Source organism: Dermacentor andersoni, chromosome 10 (genome assembly GCF_023375885.2).
Source record: "Dermacentor andersoni chromosome 10, qqDerAnde1_hic_scaffold, whole genome shotgun sequence".
In the NCBI taxonomy this organism is placed as follows: domain Eukaryota; kingdom Metazoa; phylum Arthropoda; class Arachnida; order Ixodida; family Ixodidae; genus Dermacentor; species Dermacentor andersoni.
Window position 1 is genome coordinate 136,388,067 of NC_092823.1, and position 12,703 is coordinate 136,400,769.

General features: G+C 50.8%; 1 protein-coding gene across 2 annotated transcripts in view; it reads right to left on the reverse strand.

Moving 5' to 3' along the window:
- Window positions 1-4,402: 4,402 nt before the first annotated feature.
- pxb (putative Hedgehog signaling attenuator pxb) overlaps window positions 4,403-12,703 on the reverse strand; it is a 275,823-nt gene continuing 267,522 nt past the window's right edge. For both annotated transcript variants that reach the window (XM_050192941.3, XM_055078283.2), the window contains exon 5: window positions 4,403-11,635. In XM_050192941.3, coding sequence (XP_050048898.2) covers window positions 10,529-11,635 — 1,107 coding nt within the window. In that variant the 3' untranslated portion in view covers window positions 4,403-10,528. The remainder of the gene's footprint in view (window positions 11,636-12,703) is intronic.

Sequence of the window (12,703 nt, forward strand, 5' to 3'; positions counted from 1 at the left end):
ACTGCTTCTGCAATTGCAGCTGGAGCTCAAAGGAACTCAAATTGCAGGTGGAGTTCAAAGGAGCTGATAGGCGTGTAGCAGCGAGTCTATCGGTTTTATAGGAACCTAAATTGCGTGTGTATAACTTCTTTATTCATTTTTTGTGTGTTAGTGTCGGCACTGCAAATATTTGACGGGATAGACTGCCTTACTACAAGCAAAATATGCAAAGTTTCCGTCTAATGTGGCGCCCGTGTACCTCCCAGATAACTTTGTCCTGGCCCTCGCTGGCTTTGCGCTCTGCAGCGGTGTAAAGATGACATCTGACTGTGCTTTCGTTCGGCAAGTTAAAGGGGTCCACCACTGTCTGCACTTGGAACAGCTACTTGAACACTTACCAGGTCGGCGGCCATCGTGTCATAACTCGACGCTCCAGTCGTCCTCGCAAGGTGACTCACGAATATCACTTGGAATACAGCGTGATACGACTGCAAAATAAGTGTGGCATCTTCTTGGCTTTGTTCGCCAAAGTGGGCTTTCAGGCGTCGACTATGCGGACCGAAAAGGATGGCCTCGAATGCCATGCTTAACCGGCCTTTCGCAACAGCGCCTCCGCCATGGGCAAATGCGAAGAGCGCGGCACCCAAGGTGATAGGTACGCGCTGCCACGCCGTTGTTTGTCTCTGTGCTACCGCAGCGAACGAGACATCTTACAACTGAAGTTCGCTAATGCGTCGTTGCGTGGGCGACTGTGGAAGCGAAAAAGTTGACCGTTCGTTACTCGCTGCTCCGGTCGCCTCGCGCCTGCAAGCAGCCCGACACGGCATTGGGCGCAGCAGCGAGCGAGCGTGTCCCAGGCCACGAGAGGCTTCCCAGCGGCACATCCGTTATACGCGCGCCCGATCCTCCAAGAATGAGGCGTTCCGAAGGTGCGTACAACGTGCGCCGCTGTGTGGACATAATGGGCAGTCGGAAAAACCGGTTCGGGCGTAATTGTTTCTTCGACGTAATTAAAACAGAGAGAGGAACTTGATCATTACGTCGGCCAGTATTCATTAAACCACCGGGTTTCGCGGCGCGCAATCTTGGCGCGGGGCTGCCTCGTCTCGTTCTCTGCCGCCGACCCATTCAGAGGCCGGGCGTGGTCGCCGATTCACGGGGCCACCAGCGTCCGGCCAGGCACTTCCGGCACAGCGCGTCGCTGCCAACGGCGCCGTCCAAGAGCGCCGATCTTTCAAGGCGAGAGCAAAGCGCGCTCTCTGCGTTCGGAACCACACAGGCCTCACAGCACACATATAATACACGTATACGCACCAAGAATTATGCCTTAAAGGCAAGTCTTTATCGCAATAAAAAAAAAGAAACCCGTCCGAGGGCTTGCTCTGTCCACAATGCGCTCGCCATTCTCATCACATCCTTTCACAAATTTCTGGCAACGGCTGTCGGCAAAGCTCAATCTGTTTTCCTACGTCCAGTTTGCTGCTTCAAAATCCAGACCTAAGCATGCGAAAACTTAACGCAGAGCCCATAGCGGTGTTTTTCACACGCTGGTGCGAAATTTCAGTTGTGGGTAGTTCAGGAAACCAAATACTAATTAATTAATATACAATTTATTTTTACCTAAATAGGCTTCCATTGCCTTTGTTGTGCGACTGGTTAAACCAAGAAATAAAGGTGAACAAGCTACTTTTCTTCACGTGGAATAAAAAAAAAATATGCGGTCTTACGTGCCAAAACCACTTTCTGATTATGAGGTACGCCGTAGCGGGGGACTCCGGAAATTGGGACCACCTGGGGTTCTTTAACGTGCACCTAAATCGAAGTACACGGGTGTTTTCGCATTTCGCCCCCATCGAAATGCGGCCGCCATGGCGGGGATTCACTCCCGCTACCTCGTGCTCAGCAGCCCAACACCACAGCCACTGAGCAACCACGGCGGGTTCACGTGGAATGGTGTTTGGGCTTAGCGGAGATAAAAGCGTCACCGTTTCCTATTTCTCGTTCAGGGCCTTTGCTCTCATATCCATCACGCACCCGTTCTCCAAGAAATGTCTGTTTTTGAAGTCACAATGAAACGGTGCCATTATTTTTCAGTGCAACGGCATTCATATACGAAAAATAACTGAATGGTTATGAGAAGAGCACCAGCTAAGTTTTTTTTCATATGAAAAGACGCTCAAGCGGTCAGAAGTGGTCGATGTCTCTGCAGCCAACAACGGTATTTGCCGAGGAACCATATGGGCGTCAATGCTAGTGAGGCGTTTGCAAAGACGATCTAACAAATTTCTTTAGGCTAGCTGTTGTTACATTGCAAATAAGTACGTGCAATACGAGCCCACAGAGCACGAATCAGGCTATTAAAAGAGAGAGAGAGAGAGACGGTGTGGGAAAGGCAGGGAGGTTAACCCGAAAATATTCTGGTCTGCTACAAAGTACTGGGGTAGGATAAGGAGAAATGAAAGACGGGAAGAATAGCGGATAGAAAACGCACAGGCACGAAAAATAAAAAGTAAGATAATTCACCGACGATTACGATACTCCCTAATGAGTCACGATGTGCTGGCTGGTGCGAACATTCCGTCTCGTGCGGCACGTCGCAAACGGAGCGATGTGTGGCGCGATCGCCTCGCTAACCGGGAGATCGAGAATGCAGCGCGTGGGTGACGCGTGGGCACGATTCCCAGCAGCAGCCGCAGACAGGCCTCCACTCATCCTGCGCTTTGTTCTCATACAGACGATGCGCGCTACTCTAGCGCCATCTCGTAGCCATCGTCGCCGCAAAGTCCGTTTTGCGCGCACTACGCTTTTCTTCCGCTTTCGCCATATCTTACTCTACCGCTTTCCTCCTCTCGCTATCTTAGCTATCACCGTCTTTCATCTGCCACTGCGCTCCGCTTTCATCATTCGTTGTGTTCGTTCGCTCGGTTACGAGGGACAACGCCGACGCAGGAACGGGCGCCTAAGAGCTGCGCTCTAAAATGAAGCTTTTCAGTGCAGTTAAGCGGATGCGCCCCAAAATCGGCAAATATGAGTGTTTTATCAAAGAATCTAAATCAGCTGACAGTATCAATCAGAGGCCCACAAGGTTCAAGAGCACTGCGACAGCTGCATTATTAACCTTTCCGGGTCCCTCTATACAATAAAGTTATTTTGCTTTCACAGGCAGTGTACAAGTGATGACAATAAATACAATCAAGTATTTCCTGCAGCTTCTTGCGCATCGCATATCGTCCCCGGATTTTGACATGTGCGCTTTTTGTTCATTTCACTGAATCCTTCAGTCTGCTTATTTCGCTTCGCGTTCTGTGTTTGGGCAAGAATGCGTCGGGACAGTGTGAGTTCTTATCCAGCGTTCTATCCTGCATCATTCCTTGCTCTGTCTTGTATACCGGGTGTTTCAGTGAACACTTTCAAATTTGTTAAAAACATTTCTGTGGCAGATAGCACAATTCTAGTCCATGAGCTGGTCTACTTGGAGAGGCGGTCATCACTTGCACAAAAAATTGAAATGCATAATTGACTAATTAGCACAACTTCACTAATTGAGTTTTAACTAATTGGCTTATGGAACATATTGCAATTTACACATTCTAGCCGGGGTGATCGCAAGACGGATCCCCTTGGAAGGAATTCTCAGGATGACACCAGTTTCTACATATTAGTTCCCGAATTTTGCGGAGAAATGCATTGGCGTTCCAGTTAGTTCTGTGCTTCAATGCATGAAACGACGTTTCGTTAAGAAAGTAAGTGGAACAGTTAACTTTTACCGCAAGTTTGACGGCACATATCTCGTACGAAGTGTCATCCGCGCAATTCTTTTCGAGTGGACATATGCCTTGCAGCCTCACCCGCTGGAATTTGTAAATTACAATATGCGCCATAAGTTGATTGGTTAAAAACATAATGAGTGAATTCTTTGTTATATTAGTCGATTATGTATTTAATTTTTTTGTGCAAGTAATGTCCGCCTCTTCGAGTGTACTATTAACTCATGGACTATAATTGTGCTACATGTGGAAATTTCAACAATAAAAAAAGTTCGCTGAAACACCGCGCGTGTGCTCTCCCGCTGCACGTGTAGTGCTCGCGTGTGCAACGTGCGGGGCTCGCCTCGAGGACCAGCGTCCGCAGTGAGGCTGGACAACCTCGAGTTCCTCAACGTGCGCCTGAGTGCACAGCGGCTGCACTTCACCCCCATCGAAATGCAGCCGGGAAACAAAGCTCGTGCTCAGCAGCCGAACGCCACGACCACCGTGGCGGGCGCCCTCGTGCTTTTTCGCCGAAGACTTAGAGTGTCTTTGTTTAACGTAAGGACAAGTCTAGCATCTCGTAGATATACTCCTTCAAAAGGCAATAGCAGGGCGAATAATAGGAAATGATAGCGGGACACAGAGGAATACAGCAGGAAACAATACCACAGTGCTAATTGAGATGACGTTTTTTCTTTAATATTTTCGTCTCGTAATCCATCGCTGTCACGCATATGTACAGAAGAACGAAGGGAAACGTGGTCACTTGAAACAAGAAAAAAGTTGAGGTAAGGATACCGAAATGAGAAACAACACAGAGCGTGACATCTTTCATTTTTGTTTGTCCTTTTTTCATTCGTCGTGGTCTTCGCCATCCACTCAGCCGCTTCCGAAAAGGGATTCAGGCACGCGCACAAGCAGCCACTCAACACACGCACATCACCCACGGAAGGTGTACACAAATCACTGGCTCGCTCTCGAAGAAACACAAAATAAACCAAGTAGCATATACGGCGTCCACAGTTCAAGTGTCAATAAAATTATACACAAAACGTCAAAGCAACACAGATGGCACGTTAACCAGAACACTTGAAGGTTGGGAGGCGAATCAAGATGCATGAAACCATATAGATGAGCGAAACAGCAACGTAAAAGCCAGAATATATCGTTGGCGCTTTCTTCTACTAAGATATAACAGGGTTCGCATTCTGGAATGACGACTTCCGGCGATGCTCTAAATTTCATATCAAGTTACATCCGGCGCGATGCCGCAGCGAGGCGATATTTTGATACTACGGCGTTTCTACCCATATTTTCAACACAGTGCACAAGCACGTCACACGGACGTCCACCATACTCTGTTCCATACATAGCAGTCAACGCTGTGGAAGCTACGCGAGAAGTTCAGTCAAGTTATGCAACTCCGCGCGTTCCGTCTGTGCTTCGCTGCGCCCTGAAACAGCGTTCGCTTGCGCGGGCATGCACGCGAGGATCCTCGCGATGGGTTAAAGAAACGACGAAAGAAACAACAAAAATAAAAAAATTATCTAGAAAGAGGCCTTAGCAGCCGTATACCACAGTGTGTTTGTTTTTAGGGAATTAATCTTTTTTTCATTCAATACTGAGCCTACATAAAAAAAAAAGTTGCACCCAATTGCGGTCCAAAAACATCGAACTACATCCGAGTGGGAATGAAGCCGCTGCAAGAAGTCTCTCCAGCCTCCAGAGCGTCGACTGCTATGCATGGAACGAAGTATATACATTTCCACCAACAAATGCGATGATCAAAGAACAAGTGCTTGGTCACCGCCGGGTTCTGGGCGGGGGGAATGCAGGCGCCCGCTGGCGCTCACTGTCGCTTCGGTATAAGCCGATCATAACAGCGGAGAATTTGAAAGCGCGCTCTTGAGAAGCCACAAATTTGACGCCAGATCTTTTTGCGCAATGGGCCACACTCGTGCAGCAACTTGCACCGCAAGCGATTACCTTCGCAGTGCGCCAGAGGCAGGGCTTCCAAAAAACCCTGCCCCTCGAAGCGACAACGGCGCGCGGCTACATGGGAGGCCGTGCAAGCCCGTTGGGTTTACAGAGCTCCGTTGTCACGAAGTGGGATAGCGCTGCATAGCGTGAGATGCTGTTATGTCTGCTCTCGCGATCTATTTCGACCACGAGAACACCGACATTCATTTGCCACCGCATCAACTCTACGTGTTCCCAGGTTTCGGTACTCAGTGGAGCTATAGGCGGATCAGTTTTGGTCACATCATATTAGACAGACACCAGGCCCACCACAACGTCGAAGGAAGTCGACATCTCAGAATGCGACCTGCATAGCATTAGAGCAGCCAGGTTCGTGAACCTTTCAGACAGCGAGAACTGTGACGTGACCAGGCGTCATGGGACAGGCCTGCTCCCGTGCTTATGATCAGTTCTTGCCTATGAATGGCTTCACGAACGTCGGCCAAGGACACAACGCAAAGCGCCGAGAATCGGTTCCGAGCAATGACTGAACGAGAAGCAGCACAAGAAATTCCACGCTACACATATTCGTCCAGTTGGCCGGTCCGCACATGCTAATGGTTATCGTCATAATAAATAAAGTAGCTGGTTCCCGCACCGTCTCGTGCGTCTTCCTCGTACGCACTGCGTGGCTCGGCGCAGACAGCGTTCGCTTCGAGGGACGCCGTGCCGAGTGCCGCAGTAACCGGAAGCTCCAAGTAAATCATGTTAAACAAATACGTGGCTTTACGTTGCGCGGCAGTCTTCTAATAGTTTACAGTCGTCACAGACGTGAAGTTTCACACCGACAAACCAGCACAGACACGCGCCGAAGCACTCCACAGAACTTCGTCGGCGGACCATTAAAACTGCTCTAAACATCGGTAGGGCATCCTGGTGTTTCCATGCACCGCGAATGAAACGCGGTGCGGGACATTTCTTTAAGAATAGTTTGATTCGTGCGACTGCACATGCGCGGCAGCTTTGACTGCGACACAGCCTCGGCTCAACCACTGAGCGCAACGTAATGCCACAGCTTCGAAACGGAGGCGCAAAAAGAATTCCACTAATGACTAGAGCCTTCGCGCCGCCCTCACTGTGACGTATCTTGCAGTTGGCGCGCCCTTCTAGTTCGCAAACGAAGGCAATATCAGGAACAACATGCACGCCAGGAAGGCTTTCTTGTTTTTGTTTCGCCTTCCTTAGAGGATATTTTAGCACTTTTACGCAAAATAAAAGATACGCCTACTTTGAAACAAAGCGTTCGGTATTGCTCCGTGATAAATGATTCGCCTCACTGAGCGAACACGCAGGCCCTTGGCTCCGGCTCCGCTTGCACGATCTTCCCGGAACACGGGTCACAGATGCCTAAAGTTATGACCGCTCACAGAAATGAAGGCGGCAAGCGCACCGCTAGTCTCAGACCGAAGTGGTATTGCGGCGACAAATTTAGAGAAACCTCGAAAATGCAAGTACCATAAATGCCGCACGTTTATTGATCGTGCCGCTGATTGAACACAGAATTATAACAATCAAGCAAATTATCGTTCGCTGCTAGACGGATGCACATAAACGTGCACAACTTTTGTTCTGCAGCAATAGAGATCCTAATGAAAGAACTCAAGAAACTGTTGCACGCAAAAAAAGTCAGATGCGCTTTTTTACGGCGTGTTACTCTTACGCTCCGACGACGTCGTAAATCAAACGCTTAAAACCTGTTATTGGGGCAGTCGTCTCTCACGTTACGGCGGACAGACCGGTAATGGCACGCACTGAGATCACACGACCACGTCACGCGGGACCGTCAAATCATATTCAGAACAAATATACTGGACATTTTTCTAAAAACCTGTCTGCGGCAGGTAGAAAGCGAACATTTGAACCGCACTACGGTTTTGCTCATGTGGCGGAAAAATTGGTCACTCTTACAGTCGTAAACAAATATGGGGCCACAGACAGATTTAAATACTCGAAACATAAAATAGTCCTGCAATACGCACGCGGCTTGACAAGACATCCGAGAGCTGGAATTTAAATTAACAGGGACTTGTCGACTCGTAAGCCGACGCGCACGCACTCACGACGCAATTGGTTCTAAGCTAACACCGCGAGCACGACTGCTGTGACGAGGTGTCTGGCCACTCACATTCATCCACACTTGAGCACTACAAAACTGCAAGGGTTTCCTCCGGGTCGAACACGCCTCTGCTTTGCTCTGTTTCTTTTGTTCAGCTCTTTACACATATTGCGGGCACGGATATACTCATTACGGAAAACAACACGTTGTCGTTGTATCTGTGCAACGAGAAAATGCGCGAACGGACGAGTTTTGCCACAAGACCGAAAGGACATGATACCATTTGTTAACTGTCGAGTAGAAATTTCAAAATAGCGGCAAACCTCGCTGACCCCCACCTTGAGATATATTCAGTAAGCTTTCTTGTCACGCGACACTGGAAAGTACAAATGTGTTTTAAGGAGATGGGGGACAAGCAAGCCCGCGCATTCCTTTCTCGAGAGCTCCTGATTACCTCGCCGTAATGTGATTTTAGAACGAGGCGAGCAAGGACGCAAGATCCAACCACAACACAGGTTTCGGCAATGGCGTGCGAGACCCTCGCGCAAGCGAAGGTTGTCGACAGTATCACAAGGGTTGCTTCAACCTCTCCCGGCAGAGAGGAACGCGGGAAGAAATACGGCGAGAAGCAATTAAGCGTCACGTACGGGCCTCGTTACTGCAGACGAGAACAACAGCCCGGCGAAGAGTGCGCTTAACCCATTTCCATCGCATCCTCCGCCGGTTCCTTGGGGTCGTTAACGCACATCTTGCATACTAAACAGGCAATAGGTCATTCCCCGCCGCGATAGAAACATTAACTGCGTCGACTGCGCTCACTGCGGAGCACTCGAGGGGGGCACACCAACGCCGCTCAATTTGGAACACGCTGGGCTGCGTCTGCAAAGAGGGGGTGGGGTTCAGCTATCGGCTCGCAACACTTCTCAAGAGCCAGTCGGCCATTTTAAGAAGGACCCTTTACTTTCAACTAGCAGCCAAGTTCCTTGGCTATGAGCTATAGTGACTGCCCGTGGTATGCGATTGGTTAGGAGCCAGCTTGAAATATTTTAGCAAAACCGGTAATTGGCCACGGAAGTACTGACGTCTGGTAAACTAGCAAGAGGCTCACAGCAGCCTTCGGTACATACGTGCAGTCAGCAAAACACCATAGCACCTGAAAGTTACCGTAAACATTCCATCTAATGATTCGGGTATATCCGCTAACGTGTGGACATTTCGCCAACTAGGATTTCCAACACTAAATACGTAGCTCCAAGTGGCTGCGTCATGGCTCTGCAAGAGTGAGCACTTGCGCACGGTTGAAATGAAAAATAATGTGGCGCCAACGCACCTATTGCGCGTGGCTGTAAAAGTTTTGGGATCCTATCACGTTGAAGCAAGCAAACAAATTCGCGTAGCGTAGCTTCTCGGCACACATTATGCCAAATGCTTAGAAGATGCTTAATCAGTCGTCGGCGCCATGCCCAGAAATTTCGTCGCTACAGAATCAAATGCATTCAGGCGGCCGGAATCTGGGGAAAATTAACTTCGATATTGTGCGCAGTGGAGCGCCAAGCGTTTTACAGGAGCTCTGCAAAAGGGTCCGGCGAAAGATCACTTCACTCGCGGATTAGCTCCGACACTCTTCGTGATGACAGCAAGTTAGACCTTACGCATCAACTCTCTGCAATGCTTCTAGGGAATCAGCATGCGCCCATCGTGACGTAATATGGAATAATCTATATAAAAAAAACTTAGAAACGTTGATATGCTCCCATCTGTGCTCGACAGAGCGCTCTCTGTCGCTATTGTTAGCTCCCTCGGTTCAGTGAACGTCGCTTGCAAGGCAAAACTTGCAAGGCAGAAGTTGCGGAACGAAGACGCCTTCCGAACGAACCTTTTGACAGGAGCGACACCCCTGCTTGCAACTCTCTAAGGTGCAACACAACCGTATACACGCACACTCATTCGCTGCATAGTTTCTGTAAGATATTTAAATTATCTGAATACGTTACTACTACTAGAGTACGCCGAAGGTGCAATACTTGGTCACAATCGTGAGAAGGAGTTTGCACCGACAGCTCGTCCTAAGACTGCACGGCTAAAAGCCGCGCTACCGTGGGGTCGGGACAGACGCGGAGGAGGCGTCCTTCGCCCCCTCAACACCGACGGGGAGTCCGCATATTGCGTGGCGTCCGTGCTTCGCTCGAGGGAGTGATTATTGCGAAGAAGCTGCGCTGCGCAGAGCGTGCACGTCTCGCCGGCTTGACTCGGAAGGGCTACGCCGGCACGTGGCGTTCGATGAGAAGAAGGCAGGTGGAGGGGAAATATCGAAAGACGACTCTCTCGTTCTGAGAAACAGTTCGACGACTAGGATGGTACCGCTTTCGATGCTTCGAGGACAAGTGGACTTGTTTGCGGGGCGTTTCAATCGACAAATGAGGTGATAGAACGGCGTATTGCCTGCCTATGCACAGACTGGCACATAACGCTAATGATTTTAAAAAAAAAAGGGGGGGGGGGGGACTAACTTGCCCGTTGTGTAAACATCCCGTAGCTTATGCTTGGCCAGGAGAACAAACAAGTAAAAAGGAACGCGGTGGCTAGAAGAAGCGCCCCCATTGCTCGAGCACGCCCCCGAGCTCGAAGCAAGCAAGCCCCCCGCTTCGCCTACAATGTCAACGCAGCCAACGGAAGCGTCTTGGTACGCAGGTGGTCGAGCACGCACATTTTGACGACGCGCAAATCACGTGCACAGAGTCCGACCACTCTGGTCAGTCGGAAACACGGGCCTAATGTCACCGTATGACGGAACCACCGAAGCCTCCTTGGCCGATGCTGCCACTGTCCGAGCACCTTGTCCGGGCTTTGCGACAGCAGCCGCCCCACCGCCGATGGTGTACGGTCCCGTCGCCGAGGCGTCGTCATCGTCGATGGACGCGTAGATGTTCTCGGCGTCTCCTTCGGCCGCGTTGTCCCCCTGGACGGCGCCGCACGGCTGCAGAAGGAACGTCGAGAAGGGTGCGTTGGGCGCCGCCGGGTACTGGCAGTCGGGCCCCATCATAAACCCTGCCTGCGACGCTGCAGGCGGTGGCAGGCCGAAGCTGGAGTTGGCGATGGCACCGGGAGCCGGCTCGGGAGGCGAGCTGTCCTGGTGCGGGTGTTGCATCAAATCCACCGAGCTGTACGGCCCCGGGTTGCGCTGGTCAAAGGCCAACGCCGACTTGCTCAGGTAGTAGTTGTGCTTCGCCTGCAGTCCGCTCGCATTGTTGCGGTTTCGCTCCAGCGAGTGGCTGTGCTTGGCTGCGCCCCTGGCCCTCAGCCGCCGGTTGCTGCTGGCCCTCGGCTCGGCGTCCGGCGGGCACAGGTCACCGCCCGTGGAGCCCTGCAGGCTGCTGCTGGCCGACTCGGGCGGCCTCGGGTACTCGCCCAAGCTGAGCTCGTCCTCGGCGAACTCGTCCTCGCTGCCAAGGCTCCTCGCTTCGTCCTCTTCGCTGTCCTCGCTGTCGTGGTGACGGTAGCCCCCCCTTCTGGACTTGGAGCGACCCGACACCTCCTCGTAGATGGGGTTGAACTGCTCGCTGTTCGCCCCGCGGTGCGAGCGACGCGACGACGTCGTGCCCGTGCGGCTGTTGGGTGCCTTGTGCGACGAGCGCTGAGATGTGCCCGGCGCTGACCGGCGGCCGCTACCGGTCGACCCTGCGTGGTGTCCGTGCAAGGTGGCGTGCTGCGGCGTGCGGTGCGGCTGCGGGTGGTCCTGCGGCCGCAGGCTGGCCGGCCGGAACGTGTAGTTGGTCTGCGTCAGCGGGGCGAGGTGCGGGGCGCCGTAGCTGCCGTACTTGACGTCCAGCAACTGCGAAAAGAAAGACGGGCCCCTTTAGCAACCACGCGGCACCTGAACGCGCGCGTGACTGCGGGCGACGACGCCTCAAACAGGACAGAGGTTCACAGCAAGATGGGAGACATGAAAAAAAAAAAAAGAACAAGAACGAAACCGCGAAAGCCAAACAAAGCGCCACCACGAACTCAAGATTTATTTCAGAGCAGGTGCGAGGCACGGTTTGATGACGTTAGCAATCTCGGCAAAAGTAAAGATGCGACGGCGAGAGAGACCCTGGAATTATATAAACAGAGTAAACAAATGCACCACGCCATGTAAGAATACCATGAAAATGGGAAGGAGGTGTCTCTTTCGTCTGTTCGTTACATGACGCGGAGATTGCTTCTTGAATGCTATGTTAAAAAAAGTTTTTTCTTGCTTTTTTTGCTGTCGGCCGCTTTTAGCCCGTCCCACGAATGTAATGCATACGCTAGGTTTCTGCTATGAAGTAATGTTTCAGATGCATGGTGGTGGCGCTTTGTCTGGATTTCACCTTTGTGCGTACGCTATAGGTTGCTGATGAATGTGTTTGCGCTCTTCTCGCCCAGCAAGAAAACTTTCTATAGTCTTCGTCAGGGCTCCAGAGAGAACCTAAGTTAGACGATGGTGTGACTTAGTGAGTTCGTTACTGTACACCTTTGTACACCAAGATGCAGTTGACAAGACGACAATCCGAGCAATGTCGACCGATAATCTTTCCAGGGAGAAAAATAAGACTTGATCTGAACGCCTCGCGAACAGAAGTGATATATCAAACACTTATTTACACCGGATATGCCTGTATACACTAAATGGGTCCTACATCGTAAACAGTGCTTTGAATCTGTTGACTTTTCTTACGTAAAATACATTCCAGTTCAATTGTTTGCATAAGGTTTAGGCAGTTTACTGTGAATGTGAATGTGAATGTTGCTGGATGTAAAACCCTCATGCCATGGATTCTCCCCCGTTTCTGTTCTAGGAGAGCAATTATGACGAGCGGCACTCCTTGACGACGATTAGTTTCGTCAGTTTCAAGCTTTGCGGAATTGGGGAAGCCTT